The sequence below is a fragment of the Eumetopias jubatus genome, unplaced genomic scaffold (genome assembly GCF_037043125.1).
Source record: "Eumetopias jubatus isolate StellerSeaLion01/CBP00866 unplaced genomic scaffold, mEumJub1_p1.0 scaffold_17, whole genome shotgun sequence".
NCBI classification, from domain to species: Eukaryota; Metazoa; Chordata; class Mammalia; order Carnivora; family Otariidae; genus Eumetopias; species Eumetopias jubatus.
The window spans coordinates 41,583,420-41,599,956 of NW_028274823.1; the positions used below are offsets into that span (position 1 = coordinate 41,583,420).

Here is a 16,537-nt window from a genome sequence, read left to right on the forward strand (position 1 = left end):
GCCAAATATTTACCAAAAGCCAAGCTGTGGTCCGGAGTGGTGGTTGAGAGTCGCCTTTGAAGCCAGATGGCTTGTGTTCAAAGTCCAGCTCCTCTGTGTTCTGTGTGAGCTTGAGTAGTGGGCTTTGCTTCTCTGTGAGGCAGCCCTCTTCTCTGTAAAATGAGGATAAACATAGTATGAGGACCAATTGGGAAAATAAACCTAAAGCGCTTAGAACAATGCTTGGCATAGAGTGGTAGCCTTTATCATTGGCCAGGTTCCCGTGTTTGTCCTGGATGAGAGCTATTTTCAGGGGATGGGCTTAATGTGGATGCAACACCCCATAGGCTAGGTCTGATAGCACTTCTCCTTGGTGCTTGATAAATACAGGCTCCCAGTGCCTTGGGTTTTTAAATAATACAATTGTATTTCTTTCAGAGATTTATTTGTCATGAATTCAGACTATCTTTTTGCTAAGAATGAGATTTTTGCTGCTGATTGATACGCATGATTTGCATTCTTTATACATGCAGACACTTCTGGCTGAGTGGGGTCAGGGAAGAAACAGACCCTGGGGAGCTGAAGGTTGAGTTGGAGTTAATGACATAAAATTCAGGGCAGCAGTCAGGAATGATCTGAGTGAGAGGGAGCAGTTTCTTCAGGACAGAAAGGAGCGCGGCGCACAGAGCCACTAGCCCATTGCTGGCGGCCATACCCTCCTCTAGGTCCTAGGCCAGGTGGGTACCTTGTTTCTCTTAGAAGTCCTGTACTCCCCTGCAGCTGGAAATTGCCCTCCTCCCCTGCGTGGCCAGTGCTAGAGGGAGAGGCGGAGGCTCTGTACTGGATGAGTGGGTTGTATACTGTTTGGTATACAAACAGCTTCTTTCGAGCTGTTTTCAGAGCTGTGTTAGTCCTTCTCACGACAGTATCCAAACGGGAGCAAGAGGGTTAGACCCCAGAAATCCTGTCCACGGGAATTTAATTCGTAGAGGTGCCTATATTCACCTATAGGCGGAATCAGCTACCCAATTTGTGGGATCCAACGCAACATGAAAATGTGGGGTCCTTGATTCAAAATTTCAAGAGAGTGACGGCGGAGATGAAGCCAAGCAGTGGGCCCTTCCAAGTGCAGGGCCCAGGGCCCAAGAAACCTACCCTGCTCACAGGTCGGAGTGTGTCACTCTCTGTTGCCCTCCCCTGCCTAGCTTTCAGAGCTTATGGACGGATATCAGTATTTTGAGGCTGTTTCCTCATTGGAGCCTACACTCACCTTGCCAGGCATCATTTTCCAATTTTTCAGACGAGGAGAGCCTCACACCTAATGGCACCAAGTTTCTAGCCCTGCTTTATTAAATACCAACGCCCGGCTCTCTGCCCAGCACCACCGAGCCACTGGGAAGGCCCAGGCTGTGAGAATCCCAGTGCCCAGCCCACGTGGGGGAGGGTTCCTTGTGGCCAGAATCCCGTTTGCTCTGTTTCATTCAGCCTCTTCCCTCCCAATGTTGTCATATTCCTCCTTTAAGAACTGGACTTGGAGGGGTCCTTACTGGGGTGGAGATCTGGGTCTGAAATCCACTGGCAGGCCCCTTGGCTTTCTGGGCCACTGTGTGGTGCCCTTCACCAGAGGGCGCTGTGCTTTCTCCCTCCAGCCTGCTCTAGGTTCCTCGTGCCCCAGGGTCTTTGCACAGGTGGCACCCCCTCTCTCCCAGGAAGGTCACTCTTTTCTACTCTCCTGATTTTTTTAAAAAAATATTTTATTTATTTATTTGACAGAGAGAGAGAGTGCAAACAGCACAAGCAGTGGGGGGAGTGGCAGGCAGAGGGAGAGGGAAAAGCAGGGAGCCCGATGAGGGGCTTGATCCCAGGACCCTGAGATCATGACCTGAGCCAAGGGCCAGACGCTTAACTGACTGAGCCACCCAGGCACACCTACTCTCCTGAATTTTATGTGATTTACCCCAACTCAGCCTTTAGCTCCCGGTCACCTCCCCAGAGTCTCCTTCTTCCCTGAACCCACCACAGACTAGATCAGGATCTTGCCCTGATTTGTTTTAAAGCCTTGCACCTTTTCCCTGTAGCATGTGACACTGTTTGCTGTTCCTCCTGTGTCGTTTTTCCCCGGGACCAGCTGCCTTGCCCACCGGACTCTCAGCTCCATGAGGTTAGGAATGCTGTCTCCTTCTTTTTTGTTTTTTTAAGATTTTATTTATTTATTTGACAGAGAGAGAGAGGAGCACAAACAGGTGGAGTGGGAGAGAGAGAAGCAGGCTTCCTGCTGAGCAGGGAGCCCGATGCGGGGCTCGATCCCAGGACCCTGGGATCACGACCCGAGCAGAAGGCAGACACTTAACGACTGAGCCACCCGGGCACCCCAGGAATGCTTTCTTCTTTGTGCAGTGCCTGGCTCAATGCTGTTGCTCAGCAAGTATTTGTTGCGTGATTAACAAAGCATAGGCTGGGACAGAAGCTGGAGGAAGTGGGAACTCTGGGTGCAGAGGTGCCTGGGGTGGGGACCAGGGGGGTAGGGGAGTCTCCCTCCCATCTCACTTCCCTGCAATGCAGGGTCACAAAGCAAGAAATTCAGTTGTTCTCTGGGCAAGAATGACTTTTTCACAATTCTCCATCTTAGGCCAGGAGAGGGGAGACCACCCTGCCCGGAGGGTGACACCCATCCTGCCCGGTCATGTAGCTGGCTTGGCCCTTGTTTGCTTGGCTTGCCCCTCTGCCCTGTAAGGTGGGTATATGCTCTGTCATTCAGACAGAGCCAGAAGAGAAAGGCCTGGACTCCTACGGGCACCGCCTTCTGGTCAGCCTGACTCCATACGTTGGTTGGTGTTGCCCTTGCTTCCCACTGTCCTGACTCCCACCTGCTGTGTTCTCTGCTGAGCCATAGGGGCCCTGCTGGCTGCAGCCGGGCAGATGCCGTGTGATGCTGTTTTTTCTAGTATTTAACCAAATATCCAGCTCAGCTGACCTCTGCTAAGCACTGGGGCCTCTACCTGCACTTTTCCCCCTCCTTCCCCAGGCCGGCGCGGGAGCTGTGTTCGCTGGGTTTTAACTAGGTCTAAAGAGAGGGTACTACTGGGAACACCTGGCTTTCAAGGAAGACTCATCGCAGACCTGGGGCCCCCTGAGAGCCCATGTCCTCTAGCAAAGCTTTATGCCCCTGAAGGGCCCTTGGCCCTGAATTTCGGTCATCCTCCACCCATGCCTTTGAGTTGAAAGTGGGTGTAAATATCTGGGCTGGTGGCAGACGTAGGGCCAAATGAGCCTTCCTGTGAACAAGGTTGTATGGCTCGCTGGGGTTGTCGGAACAAAGTGCCACAGACTGGGGGACTTAAACCACACACATTTATTTCCCATTGTCCTGGAGGCCTGAAATGTGAGATCGAGGTATCAGGAGGGGTGGTTTCTCTCAAGGCTCCCTGTTTGGCTTCTCTCAAGGCTCCCTGTTTGGCTTGCAGATGGCCGTATTCTCCCTGTGTCCTCACGTGGGCTACCTTCTGTGCGTGCACGTATCGTGCCCAGAGTTCCTCTTAGAAGGACACTGCACATGTTGGATTAAGGCCCTCTCTAATAGCTCCATTTTAACTTAATCACCTCTAGAAAGGTCCTATCTCAAAAAACAGTCACATTCCGAGGAGTGGGGATTTGGGCTTCCAACATATAAATTTGGGGTCACAATTCAACCCACAACAGGGGTGTTTGCGCTTTGGTGGGAGAAGCATGCATGGACCATTTGTGAGAGAATATGGGGCTAAATGAAGGCGGAGAGGTGCCCTGGTAAAGAGAAAAGGAGGGGTCCTTTTAGGCAGATGGTTTGGTCCATTGGCTTTCCCGGGAGCTGCTGACTCTGGTCTGAGCTGCAGAAGTGGAAGGGTTACTCATTTGCTTCCAGGATGGAATCTGGCCTCCCATGGGGACTGAGTACTTGGCACATTCTCCTGGTTTCAGTCACTATAAATAATCCATCCTTCACTCGGCGTTAATAGGAGGAGACTGGGGTGTGGGGTCTGGGCTCTCTCATCCCACCCATATTGTTTCAATTTCCTGCCTTCCCCAGTTCTCCCCTTGACTCCAGTGGGGGGCCCTTGGGGGCGGGTAAAGCTGGGCTTCAGTTCTGGAAGCCAGCTGCCACTCTCTGCGGCTCTCCTCCTGCTGATCCCCAGGCAGCTGTTGGAGCAGGTCAGCCTGGTGTCCCGGCTGTGGCCCGTGGGGACTTCAGACAGGGCCTTAGCAGTCAGGAGGGACTTGGGCTAATTTAATATGGCGTCTGGGCAAGGTGTAGGGCAGATGGGCGAGATGCAGGGGAGACAGCCGGAAGCATTTCCTCCTCTTTTGTCTTACATGAGTGATTTCTGTCACAGGGAGATTGTTACTAGAGAATGTGCACCTTCCTTGGTTGCTGATGCTCTTCATTCCGCTAGTATCTCCCTGGACCGGCTTTGTCCTTTGTCACTGTAGGCATAGAAGATCTCGTTCTTTTCCACAAGGAGAGTCCAGCCCAGCACCAACCTTTTTCTTGTGAATTTATGTCCATCTGTTTTTTAAGGTAACAAAAGATTATCATGATGTGGTAAAACTGAGCGATGGCCCCCAACGACGTCTGTGTCCTAATTCCTGGAACCTGTGAATGTTACCTTATGCGGCAAAAGGTACTTTATGGATGTGATTAAGTTAAGGATCTTGGCGTGTCCTGCAGTATCCTGGTGGGCCTGGCGTCTGAGAGGTGGGAAAGAAAATTAGAGAAAGTTGACCCTTCCATCATATCTCTGAACGTATTCAGTTTATGAACTCAAGAGTGGAAGCCATATAGGAGGATGAGCTTATTGCCTGGACTTTTACCATGAAGAATATTTTTCACGGGAGTCTTTCCCACCCCGACGGAGATAGGGCCTCACCTTGTTGACTCATGGCCTCTTCCTAGTGGAGGGTTCAAGTCTTTCCTGACCTTTTTATCCTTCCTCCTTGCTTACCTGCAGCATTGGCCAGAGTTCAAAGCTTTTGGTGAACCTCACATCAGGACCCAAGCCCCTTCTTGTGACCAGAGGTGACATTTGGGGCTTGAGATACCCCAGGGACCCCTGCTTGTGTGGTGGGGCAGGCAGGGGATGGTGCTTGCTGCTGTTGGGCAGTTGGCAGTGCAGGGGGAGGATGTGGGACCTGGGGTGAAGACAGCCCTGCCGTCAGGTTCTGGGCATCCTGTGCCGAAACATCCTTTCTGGGCTCTGCCTGCGAGCTGACGGCTCCAGCGGTGAGCTCCAGGGCAGGACGACCACACTGCTCGCTCCCTGTTGTCACCATATAGTGAGTCTCCCGGGGGGAGGTCTCTGTATGAGGTCCTCTGGTCTGGCTGGTCTGAGTGGGTGGCTCCCTCCAAGGTCAGCTTGGGGGGGCAGAAGGGCAGTTCAGGAGGGGCAGCCCTTGGGGGTGGATCTAATGAAGAAAACAAAAGACGGGATGTAGTAGACCAGGTCTGGAATTTGGGAGCATCTTTTGAGTTGTTGGGGGCGTTCTCCCACTCCCCTGTTCCTGGGTTTGTTCATTCTTTATTCCTGCACTGCAGCTCTGAGACTGGGGACCTAAGTCCACAAAAGACCTAGAGCAAGACACTGAGAAACCTCTGCTGCCCCAGCTCCTCAGTACTAGTTTAATGCCTGCCTGACTAGCACTGATACTCTGCCTTGGTTACAGTGGAAATCACCGAGACAGGGCAGGGGGCTTGGAAGGGCAGCTCCTGGACCCACAGCACTGCCACCTCGGGCAGGTGATGAAACTGATCTAAAGTGGACCCTGGGAGGCAGGTGGATGGGTGTGGGCTGGAAATTTTTAAGGGATTGCAAAAACCCAAATCTTTATGTGAAATGTCCTGAGTGTTAAATGTCAGCAACTAATGAAAGAAAATTTTCAACTGTGTCTGGGCCAGGTGGTCAGTGGCATCTCATGTGGAGGGGATTGTCCCATGGATGAGGACATGGGAGCCCACAGAAACCCCCTGTCCCCATGATGCTCCAGAAGGAGTCCTCCTGTCCACCACAAAGGCACAGAGTGAGCGTGGAGGGGATCAGGGTGGCCTGCCCCTCTGGCCATGCAGATGGCTCCCGGAGAAAAGATGCACTGTGTGTCCTTCTGGGGAAAGGCAGTGGCCATGCTCATTTTCTTCCTTTTTTCTCTGCAGAGGTGTGTGGGGCCCTCAATGTCACCGTGTCCCCGGGGCCTGTGGTTGACTACCTGGAGGGGGAAAATGCCACTCTTCTCTGCCATGTCTCCCAGAAGAGACGGAAGGACAGCTTGCTGGCCGTGCGCTGGTTCTTCGCACGCCCCAACTCCCCGGAAGCCTTGATGGTTAAGATGACCAAGCTCCGGGTGGTGCAGTACTATGGGAATTACAGCCGCAGCGCCTTCCGGCAGAGGCTGTGCCTCCTTGAGGAGAGGCGCGGGGCACTCTACACACTCTCGGTTTTGACCCTCCGGCCAGCAGATCAAGGGCATTACGTCTGCAAAGTCCAGGAAATCAGCAAGCACAGGAATAAGTGGACCGCCTGGTCCAACGGCTCCTCAGCGACGGAAATGAGAGGTAAGGGCGTATCCGCTCTTTGGGGAGAAATGGGGGGACAGATCAGTGGTCCTTCCTCTAATCGGCGAGATAGGGGCCCCCAGATGGCTCTTCTGGGCTCATATGCATTTTCATGGCCTCTGTGGGCCATGTGAACCAGGCTGTGGGGACAAGGCTAGATCTTTCCTTGGACACTGGGGCTAACATGGAAGTAAGGAGAGGAGGGAGCAAGTGCCTGGCCCCATGCTGCCCAACATAACCCTGGGAAAAACCTTCATGTCTAAAAGATTGGACTGGCTGTGTGTGTACTTTTTCCCCAGCTCAGGTCTGTGCAGCCTTGGCTGCTTTGGCTAGAGGGTGCTGGGCATCCCCGGGAGGAGGCATGCATCGGGAGGTCCTGATGTCAGTTTCCAAGCCTCCGAGCAGGGCAGCCTGGTGGCTCTGATCTTTTGCCCAGAGGAACTGATCCAAGCCCCAGGCAACATCTTCCTGAGAAATTCATCTGAAAGTGGGCAAAGGACCAGAGGTAACCCTCCCTTCCTGGAGAATGACAGGAGGCATGGGCCGTGTTCTGGAACATCTTAGCTACCAAGCACCATATTCAAAGGTTATCATTTTTTTATCACAAATGTTCTACAGTTTTAATAAGACTTGCTATTGTGTGCTAAATATTACATTTTTGATTGTTTTGAACTTGAATTTGGTCTGGTACAAGATAAAGAGGATCACAAAGTAAAGCTGATGGTCCCAAGTGTGAGAAAGAATCTAATTTTATTATATACATGTAATATAATATTAAAGGCATTAGTGATGTTGTTTTGATAAGCTTTTTTTGAAGGGATAAAACTCAGTTGTAAAGAGGTGGGTTTTTTTTTTTTTTTGATAGAAGGAGAAAGGGTATTTTTAATATCCTGCATGAATAAGGGACATGTTAAAGTAGATAATTTATGTAGATAGTGGTTAGTACAACTTTATTTGCCTTTGGAGTTTGCTCATTATAATGTTCTTAAGCACGGAATGATGTATTATCTGAAATGTGCACTTTATCTCCCTAAGCAAATTCATTCAAGAAAACAAATGACTATTAGTATAAATATATCTTTTGGCACAGAAAACAGAAAAATGCATCAGATGACCATGGGCTGAGGAGGGAATCCACTCTGAATATCACTTGGCTCTGAAACATAAGATCTTATACATGTCCTTTTTATGTTTCTGTCACCGTATATTCTGGAACTGTGCGCTACACCTCTTGGTAGTGAGGACTCTGCCAATTAAAATAGATGAAAAGGTTCCCTGGATTCGAGTGCAGTCATCTAGTTCATTATTTAATGTGAATCTACTTTCATTGAGTGAAGGTGGGTTCCTTCTAGAATGTTTATTTAGGTACTTGCTCCCCGAATCTGAGGTGGTTCATAAGATTTCACTGGAGATACAGACCCTTCTCCCCCTCCCCCCCTTCCTCCTGTTCCCGCTCTCTTCTCTGAACCTCCTTTCTCTTCTTTCTCCCCTTTTCTTTCCATCTCCTGGTCCTCTCATTTCTGATTCCTCCCCGCCTCCCTCCCCTTCCCTTCACTTACTCTTTTCTCCCCCCCCTTCCCCTTGTCTCTCAGTCTATCTGCCTCAGGCTCATCCGCCTCAGGCCCTGGAAGTTGTTCTTATCTCACGGCAGAGCTGGGCCTCCCTGGCTGCATCGGCTCAACCTCAGAGCCTCCCACTCCTCACACCGTCTCAGCCTCTGGGCAGGGCTGTGGTTTTTCGAGGGGACCGTACCTTCTAGGACATTCCACGTAGGCTTCAAGGGGACTCCACCAGGAGGGTTAAGAAAAGGTGACTCTACATAAATGACCTGAAAGCAGACTGGCTTGTTTAGATTGGAACATGTCCGCCTCAGGCTGGGGGGAGCGTGCGGAAGCTTGGCTCACTAGTCCTTCCTGGGCAAGGCGCGGAACAGGCCCATGGCTCCAGCCTCCCAGGATGACATTTCCCCAGGCCCTTTTCCTTGCTCACTTCCAGGGGCGATGTTTTCCTAAATCTTCATCTCATATTAATAATTGTTTTATGGAAAACCAGAACAAAACCAAACACAATGAAAAGTTCTGTGGGCAAATACTTTTGGGTGATGACACCGAATAGCCATTCTCAGAAGTGTTTTTTGCAGTGAGTGCCTTTCCTCCTCTGGGCTCCAGAGCCCCTCTGTTCTAGGGAACTCAACTTTGCTCTCCTTCCTGCAGGCTTCTCAAGCCATTCACAGGACGGGGGAAATTTTCTCGGGAATGTTTTTAACACTACCCCTCTCCCCTGCCCTTGACCACGGACTGTCACACTCTCCTTGCATTGTTCTTAATGTGAGATAAAATTGCTGTAAGCTCCCAGGAAGAATGGTTGACACGTGGTGTCTTCTCGTCACACTGTTGCAAAAGGAGATTGACTCTTGCTGTGTCTTGAGGGGGTGGTTCCTGGCAGGTGGGTGTCACAGCCGTGTAGCCTGGTCTCCACATGTTGGCTGTTTTCTATTGCAAAAATAATATAGTTCAAGTAGAGAATATGTGAAGAAATATTGAAAGGGCTTAAAGAAGAAAATAAAAATGGCTTGCAATATCTCCACCCAGGCATAACTTAACATTTCAATGTAGGTCCTTCCAATCACTTGTATGCAAATAAAAATTAAAAACCTAATTCCTCTCATACTCTAAGTACTATTTTCTGACTGGCTTTTCTCATGTTACTAGAGTGTGCACATTTTCCCATGTTGTTAAATATGCTTCCATCGCATAATTTTAATGGCAGGATAGTATTCCATGATGGGGACGTATCACAATTTATCTTTCCCGTTACTGTTATTGGACAGTTAAGTCGTTCGAAATTCTTGTCAATAAATCTCCATAAATGTTCCTGCCTTTAGAATAAAGTCCTGGAAATAAGATTGCTGGGTCCAAAGGTATATTCAATTTAATGATTGATATAATTTAGACTGATACAATTTGAGGAGGTGAATTGACCTCTAGAATAGTTAATGAATTTATATTCCCACCAGCATTGAAAGGCCTTTTTCCTATGGACTGGTTCTATGTAATACAGACTTTTTAGAGATAATGATGAGGAGGAGGAAAAGGAGGACGAGGAATGCCTGGTGTACAGCTGACCCTCAATAAGTACTTGATGAATGAATGAAATGCTCTTTGATAGCAGCACTTCTTGCTACCGATACTTTGAGGTAGGCAAGACTTGGTGGATAATGTCACCTTCTCTGGGAGAAGTCACCTCTCTTTCCCTTGGCCTATTCCAGTTGTACATCTCATGCAAGGCCCTCGTCCATCCTTCCTCCTTGCTCAGGACTTATTTGTGTATGCTAGCCCACAGAGATCTGTCTTACATCCTAACATCCTCAGGTGTACTGCCGTCCCCAGAGGTCATCATCATCAATGGTGTGGTCTGCATCCATCAAGTCCCTCTTGTGTGGGCATTTAATGCACACCCACACACATATATTCCAACAACACTACACTTCATGCTTTACAAGTATTGCTGATGATGTTATTTACACTTTTTCGTAATTGATATTACATAGCCAGACAACACCAAACTGCATGCCATCATTCCCCTAGTGATGAAGTCTCACGAAACTCCCAGTTTTTCATTAACACAACAAGTGCTTCAATGAACATCATTCTACACATTTTCAAGTGCATCTGTTGGATTCCTGGAAAGAGAATTGCTGGGCCTAAGGCTATGCATATTTAAATTTTTAATAGACAATGCCCGTATGCTCTCCAAAAAGATTTTACAAATTTATACTCTGACCATCATTGCATGATAGGGTCTATTTCCCTGAAGCTTCGTTACCAATGAATATTATTAATCTTTTTCATTATTTATCCCAATGATGGGAAAAAGAATATTTCATTGTTGTTTTAATTTCGATTATTATGTTCAATACAATTTAATTTCAGTTATTGTATTCAATTATTAGTGAGGTTGAACATCTCGTCGTATGTTTATTGACTGTTTAAAAAAATTTCTTCTGTCAGGGCGCTTGGGTAGCACACTCAGTTGAGTGTCTGACTCTTGGTTTTGGCTCAGGTAGTGGTCTCAGGGTTGTGGGATCGAGCCCCGTGTTGGGCTCCACGCTGGGCGTGGAGCTAGGCATCTGTCTCTCCCTCTTCGTGTGCCCCTCCCGTTCGTGCTCGCTGTCTCTCTGTTTCTCTCTCTAAAAATAAATAAATAAATCTTTAAAAAAAAATTTCTTCTGTCAATCGCCTGTCCCTAACCTTTGCCTATTTTTCAGTTGGTTGCTATATACATACATATATATATATATTTATCTGATCATTAATTTTTTACCTGTTATATATGGTACAAAATTTTCTTCCTATTTGTTACTTATCTTTACACTTTGTTTATTTATTTATTTATTTACCACATAGATATTTTACATTTTCAGGATATTTATGTTGTCAAATTTGCTGTTTTTTTTCTTTATGATATTCCTTTTTTCAGTCATATTTTTTTTAAATTGAGATGTAATTTATTCAATAAATTGCACATGGTACCTTGGTTTCATATATTATCTAGGAAGGTATTTCCCACCCAAGCTTATAAAAGTATTTTCTGTATTTTTCTTTAATATTTTTAAAGGATTAAAAAAAAGTTTTACTCCTTTATCTCTTTGGAATCCATTTTTGTATAAGATGTGGAATAAATAACTCTTTGTTTCCAAATGGCTATTCTATTGTCCCTACTTTATCTATTGAATAGATAAAATTTCCCTGTTTTGAAATGCTACAATGTCATAAGCAAAATTCCTACATTTAAATGCAAACTCCATACTCACCAATAAAGCACTATTTTAATTATTAGAGAATAAGGCAAGTCTCATTATTTTTTAAATAAATGCCTTGCCTGGTCTTGTATAGTTTTTTCTTCAGCCAATCTTACATAGTTATGTAGAAATTATGTTGGGGTTTGATTTTATTGGGGTTTAATTGACTTTATAAATTACTTTGGCGTGGGTATATACATCTTATGTCTTTATGATTTTTTTCTTTTTCTTTCTTTCTTTTTTTTTTTACAGAGGGAGGGAGAGAGAGAGAGAAAAAAAAATTAATCAGGCTCCACTCCCAGTGTGGAGCCCAGTGTAGGGCTTGATCCTAAGACCCTGAGATCATAACCTGAGCTGAAATCAAGGGTCAGATGCTAAACCTACTTAGCCACCCAGGTGCCCAGTGTTTTTCTGATTTTAAATGTTCCTGTCCATGGAATTGCTATGTTCCTTCATGTATGCAGGGTGATTATTCTTTTTAATCTTTCAGTAAAAGATATCTTAACATGAGCCTTGAATATTTTTTATTATGTTTATTTCTAGGTACTGTAACACTTGTAAGTAGATTCTATCCCTTCTCCCTACATGCATACACACACACACACATCTTTTAAGTTGGTTATTGCTGATGTACAGAAAGGTTGTTGACTTGCATTTGACAACATAGTGACTTATCTTTTTTTTTTCAACATATACTTTTTCGGTTGCTTCTCAAGAATGTCTGCAAATGGATAGTCATTGTTTTTGCTGACCTTATTGCACTGGCCAGGACTTAAGGGGTAGTGAGTCATCTACCTGTACTCTATTTGTTGACAGTGCTGGGAATTTTAATTTTACCATTTGGGCTTTTATCTTAACCATATTTTTCCATCTAGCCCACATGGCCACAGCTAGGGACTGTCAGTTCTCTACTGAAAAACCAGCTTTGAGATACCCATGACTTTTTCATGATCCCCACCAGTAAACCTATCAGAAAAGCAATTGGGATTGACCTGGCAATGTCTCTTAGTAATTTACCTTTTCCTTTTTAAATTTCTCAAAACTCTTTACAAAATCCATTCTAAAGAAATGAGCTATCAAGCCATGAAGACATGGGGGAAACTTAAATGCTTGTTGCGCAGTGAATGAAGCCAATCTGAGAAGGTACAAACTGTATGATTCCAACCTTAGGACATTCTGGAAAAGGCAAAACTAGGGAGACAGTAAAAAGATCAGTGATTGCCAGGGGTTGCAGGGAGGGAGGGATGAATAGGTGCAGCACAGAGGATTTTTACAGCAAAGAAAACATTCCGTATGATTCTATAATGGTGGATAGCATGTCATTATTAATTTGTCCAAACCCATAGAACATACCATACAAAGAGTGAACCCTAAGGTAGATGATGGACTGTGGGTGGTTATGATGTGTCATTGTAGTTTCATCTGTTGTACCAAATGTACCCCCCTGGTGGGGGTTGTTGACAGTGGGGGAGGCTATGCATGTATAGGAGCTGGAGGTATGGGAGATCTCTGTACCCTCCCCTCAATTTTGCTCTGAACCTAAAACTTCTCTAAAAAAATTAGTCTTAATAATAATAAAAAATCCATTCTAGAAACTTGTCAGAGATAGCCTAAAGTTTTAAAACCTACTTTCCTACTATTTTTTTTTTTTTTTTTTACTCAAGGTGTTAATGACCTCAGGGTTCTCTGACCCTCCCAGGTAAGAAAGAGACACAAGGCCAAGGATGGGGTGGATAGATTTTACTGCAAGCTCATGCCTGAGCATGAGGGAGACAGCCTTAGTAAGAGGGATACCAGGCTGCTCCCCGAACTAGGGACCGGGCAAGTGTTTGAAGGGGCTGGGGCAGGAAAGGAGTGACGTCATGTATATATATCCCAGGTAAAGGTAGGGAAATATAGGGAGTTCGGTGCACAGGTGCAGTTGACAGAACATTTTATTTGCATGTTAAGTCTCAACCCCTCTCAACCCCCCCCCCCCCCCCGCATGATTTTTAGCATTATAATGAGGGAAAAAGTCAAAAGGTCAGGGCTGCTGAGGGCCTTTGTGGCTCTGACTGGTCTGCTCTGGTCTTTGCAGGAGCAAACTGGTTGTTCAGTTGCAACCTGGAGCTTGTTTCAAACTTGTGGCTTCTGGTTTCTGGATTCAATGTAGCACCTTGGAGGTGGGCTAGAGAAATAGATTATCAGAGGGGGCTGAGGTTTTCTACAACTTCCTGGTCTATATAATAGGGGCCTCAGAGAAGAAACCTACAAACGGGCAGGTGGCTATTCAAAGAGCTTCCGTTTTGAAACACTGAAATTGTAAGGAGATCAGGGCCTAGAGCAACTTCATCCCATCGTATGCTTTTCTAGGCAGGCGCCTCAGAATCACTGTCTCATCCCTGGTGCATCCCTCAGATGGTGGCTCCTTACAAAGTCCAGCTCGTTATCCATGTGCTTATAAAATGCTTTATAAATCTCATACAAAAAAAAAAAAAACAAAAACCCAAGACCAAACCAAATAACCAGCTCATCCCAATATCTGCAGTGTTATTTGCTTTACTTTCCTCTCTCTATTTTTGAGTTTCTCCCAATTTGGAGTGAGTCCTTGAGCATGTATATGTGGTGAAAAAAAGCGAGTTATTGGGAAAAAAAATCTACACTAACATACGGATTTGCCATGGCTTTTCCCCCCTGGAGACATCTCTGAAAGTGTTTGGCTAAGAAATGTAAGTTGTGTTAATTTGAGGCAAAGCACAACTTTTGTTTTGCCATTTTATATTTTACCTGTGCATGTCAGTAAAACGTGATGGAGAAGTGGAGATTTTGAAGAATTGTGAATTGATAAATCGGGGCTTATCCATGTCTGTGTGAGATCGTGGGAGGGAGGGCTCCTGCCTGTAGGGTTGTGGGTGCTGTGTGGCACAAAATGAAATGATAAATAATGGAAACTGAAAATATGTGACCCTCTAGAGGACAATGGAGTCACGATCGGCTTATTTTGGAGAAGTTGTCCTGTCAGATGAACCTGATGGCATTATTTTTATTACACGGAGGCAGAAGGAAAGGTAAAGAATGTTATGCAGATTCTCCAATTGTTCGTGCTCTGTGAGCATTGTATGGAACAAGAAGCCCTGCCTGCAGAGAAAATGGATCAGAAAGTCCTAAGTTACACATGGCGCTGGAACCCTCTGGAGAGGTGTTCAGTGGAAACCGGGAGGGCCAATGTTAGGTTTGATTTCATTGAATTGTTTAATCAATGACACTGAGAAAGGAGCACACAGCACCCTAATGAACTTTACAGAAAATACAAAATTGGGAAATGTTTTTCATGTCAGCGAGGAGTAAAAACATAATAAAAACGAATCCAGAGAGGTGAGAAATACAGGCAGGAAAGAACAGAATGAGATTCAATTTGGAAAATGGCAGAGCAATGCATGTGGGGACAACGCAGCTCAGGCACCGTTGGATCGCCCACGAGAGGCTGAGAGGCTGTCTCTGTGAAGGGACCCTGGTGACGGTGGCAGTGAATTAGACGTGCGCCTGCAATCGGATTCGGCAGCGCCAGCAGCCGCGGTGATTTCCGTCCGCGAACGAGTTGGCCCCGTGTCCCCGCGAAGGAAGGCGGTTGTGTCGTGTGTGCTGCGCTGGTGAGACAAATGGGGACTACAGCAGTCCGTTTGGGGAACCTCATTTCCAGAAAGATCGACTCAAACTAGAGAAGAGGGGCGAACGTGAGGAGGAAATGAGTGGCAGCCTCCAGAGATGCGATCAGTTCAGCGGAGGAAGCTTTGCTGGGCTCAGTGAACACATTGCCTGGGGAAATAACCCGTTGACTACAGTGTTCAGCAGCGCTGGGTGGACTCATTTATCCCTTCACTCAGTGGGCATTTTATTGAGTACCTGCTCTGCTGGAAACATGGGGACACATACGGGTAGATCTGTCTATAGGGGTGGCTGTTACACAAACAGTTAGGATGTTACAGGGTAATTAATGTACGTGCAATGATCACGGTGTGCATGGAGCATTCATTCAACACACGGGAGAGCCCCTGAGGATGAGGGAGAAGGCAGTGCCCTTTCTGCAGGGCTGGAAATGGGCAGAGGCAGCATTTCAGTGTGTGGGTGTCCCATCACTGTGGGTGGGAGCCTGAGCTGGGGCGGGCAGCCGTGGATTACTGGGGGAGGCAGTCAGGGCTGAAGGTGGAGGAGCTTGTACTGAATATTAAGGAATTTACACTTGATTTCGTAGGCTGTTCTTCTCAACCTCGCCTAATGGTAAGAACCACCGGGGCCACTGTTAACATTCCCAAGATTCCCAAGCATCTGCCCAGGGGATTCCAGTCTGTTAGGCCTGGGGTGGAATTTGAATATTTAACATGAAGTCTAGGTGATTTGATCATCAGGCAGTTTTGAGGCTCTCTGCTTTAGCCCTTGGAAAACCCCGGGAAGTATAAAGTCTTCTGACAGGTCCTTGTGTTGGCTGTTCAGGGCATGGATTTGGGGGACCAGACTAGAGGATGAGGAGGCAGCCTTTTGTAGTTGCCCAGGCTTGGAATGATGGAAGATGACATTTGGCAGGAGGAATGGAGGGACATGGAGAGGTCAGATGAGAAGTCTTTAGTAATTGATTGGGTGTGGGCAAGAGAGAGAGCTTGGGGATGGCACCCAGAGGTCTAACTCGGTAGTATGAGCAGGGTGGTGCCCATAGCCAGTTCACAGGGGACATTTAGGATTGAGAGTAAGATGGTGGAGGCCACCCTGCAACGATGTCTGGTAGGTCCACAGGCCTGTGGATTTGAAGCTCCTGTCTGATCCAGCTAGTGAGAACTGATTTCTGAGTCAGGCAGCTGAAACCATGGGTGGGGGTTGGTGAGAAGGCCAAAAGGCAGGGGTAGGGATGGAGCCAACATTTGGGGCAACGGAAGGAGCTAGTTTGGGTTGGTGTTGGTTCAGGCATCTCCAGGCCAGCCCGTTGGCTGTCTGGAAAAAGCGGAATGTTCTTGGTAGAAGGGCAGCCCTGGAGGGAGAAAGTATAGCATCTCTTTGCCCAGGTCCCCAGAAGGTAAGTCTGTGGGAAATCCAGAGAAGCACAGTGCTCTAGATGGGGACCAGCTGCAGTCACCTCGATCCCCAGGGGCCCCGTGAGCCTTGTGTCTTCTGCTCCAATGACAGCCATCTTTAGGTAATATCTCCTTGCT

General features: G+C 46.9%; 1 protein-coding gene across 4 annotated transcripts in view; it reads left to right on the forward strand.

The window, feature by feature from the left end:
• The window catches only part of VSTM4 (V-set and transmembrane domain containing 4), a 119,925-nt gene that overhangs the window by 16,751 nt on the left and 86,637 nt on the right, over nt 1-16,537 (forward strand). For all 4 annotated transcript variants that reach the window (XR_015767115.1, XM_028098496.1, XM_028098495.2 and 1 more), the window contains exon 3: nt 6,158-6,556. Coding sequence is in view for 3 of the 4 variants with exons in the window: in XM_028098496.1 (XP_027954297.1) it covers nt 6,158-6,556 (399 nt within the window). In the remaining variant the exon portion in view is untranslated. The remainder of the gene's footprint in view (nt 1-6,157; nt 6,557-16,537) is intronic.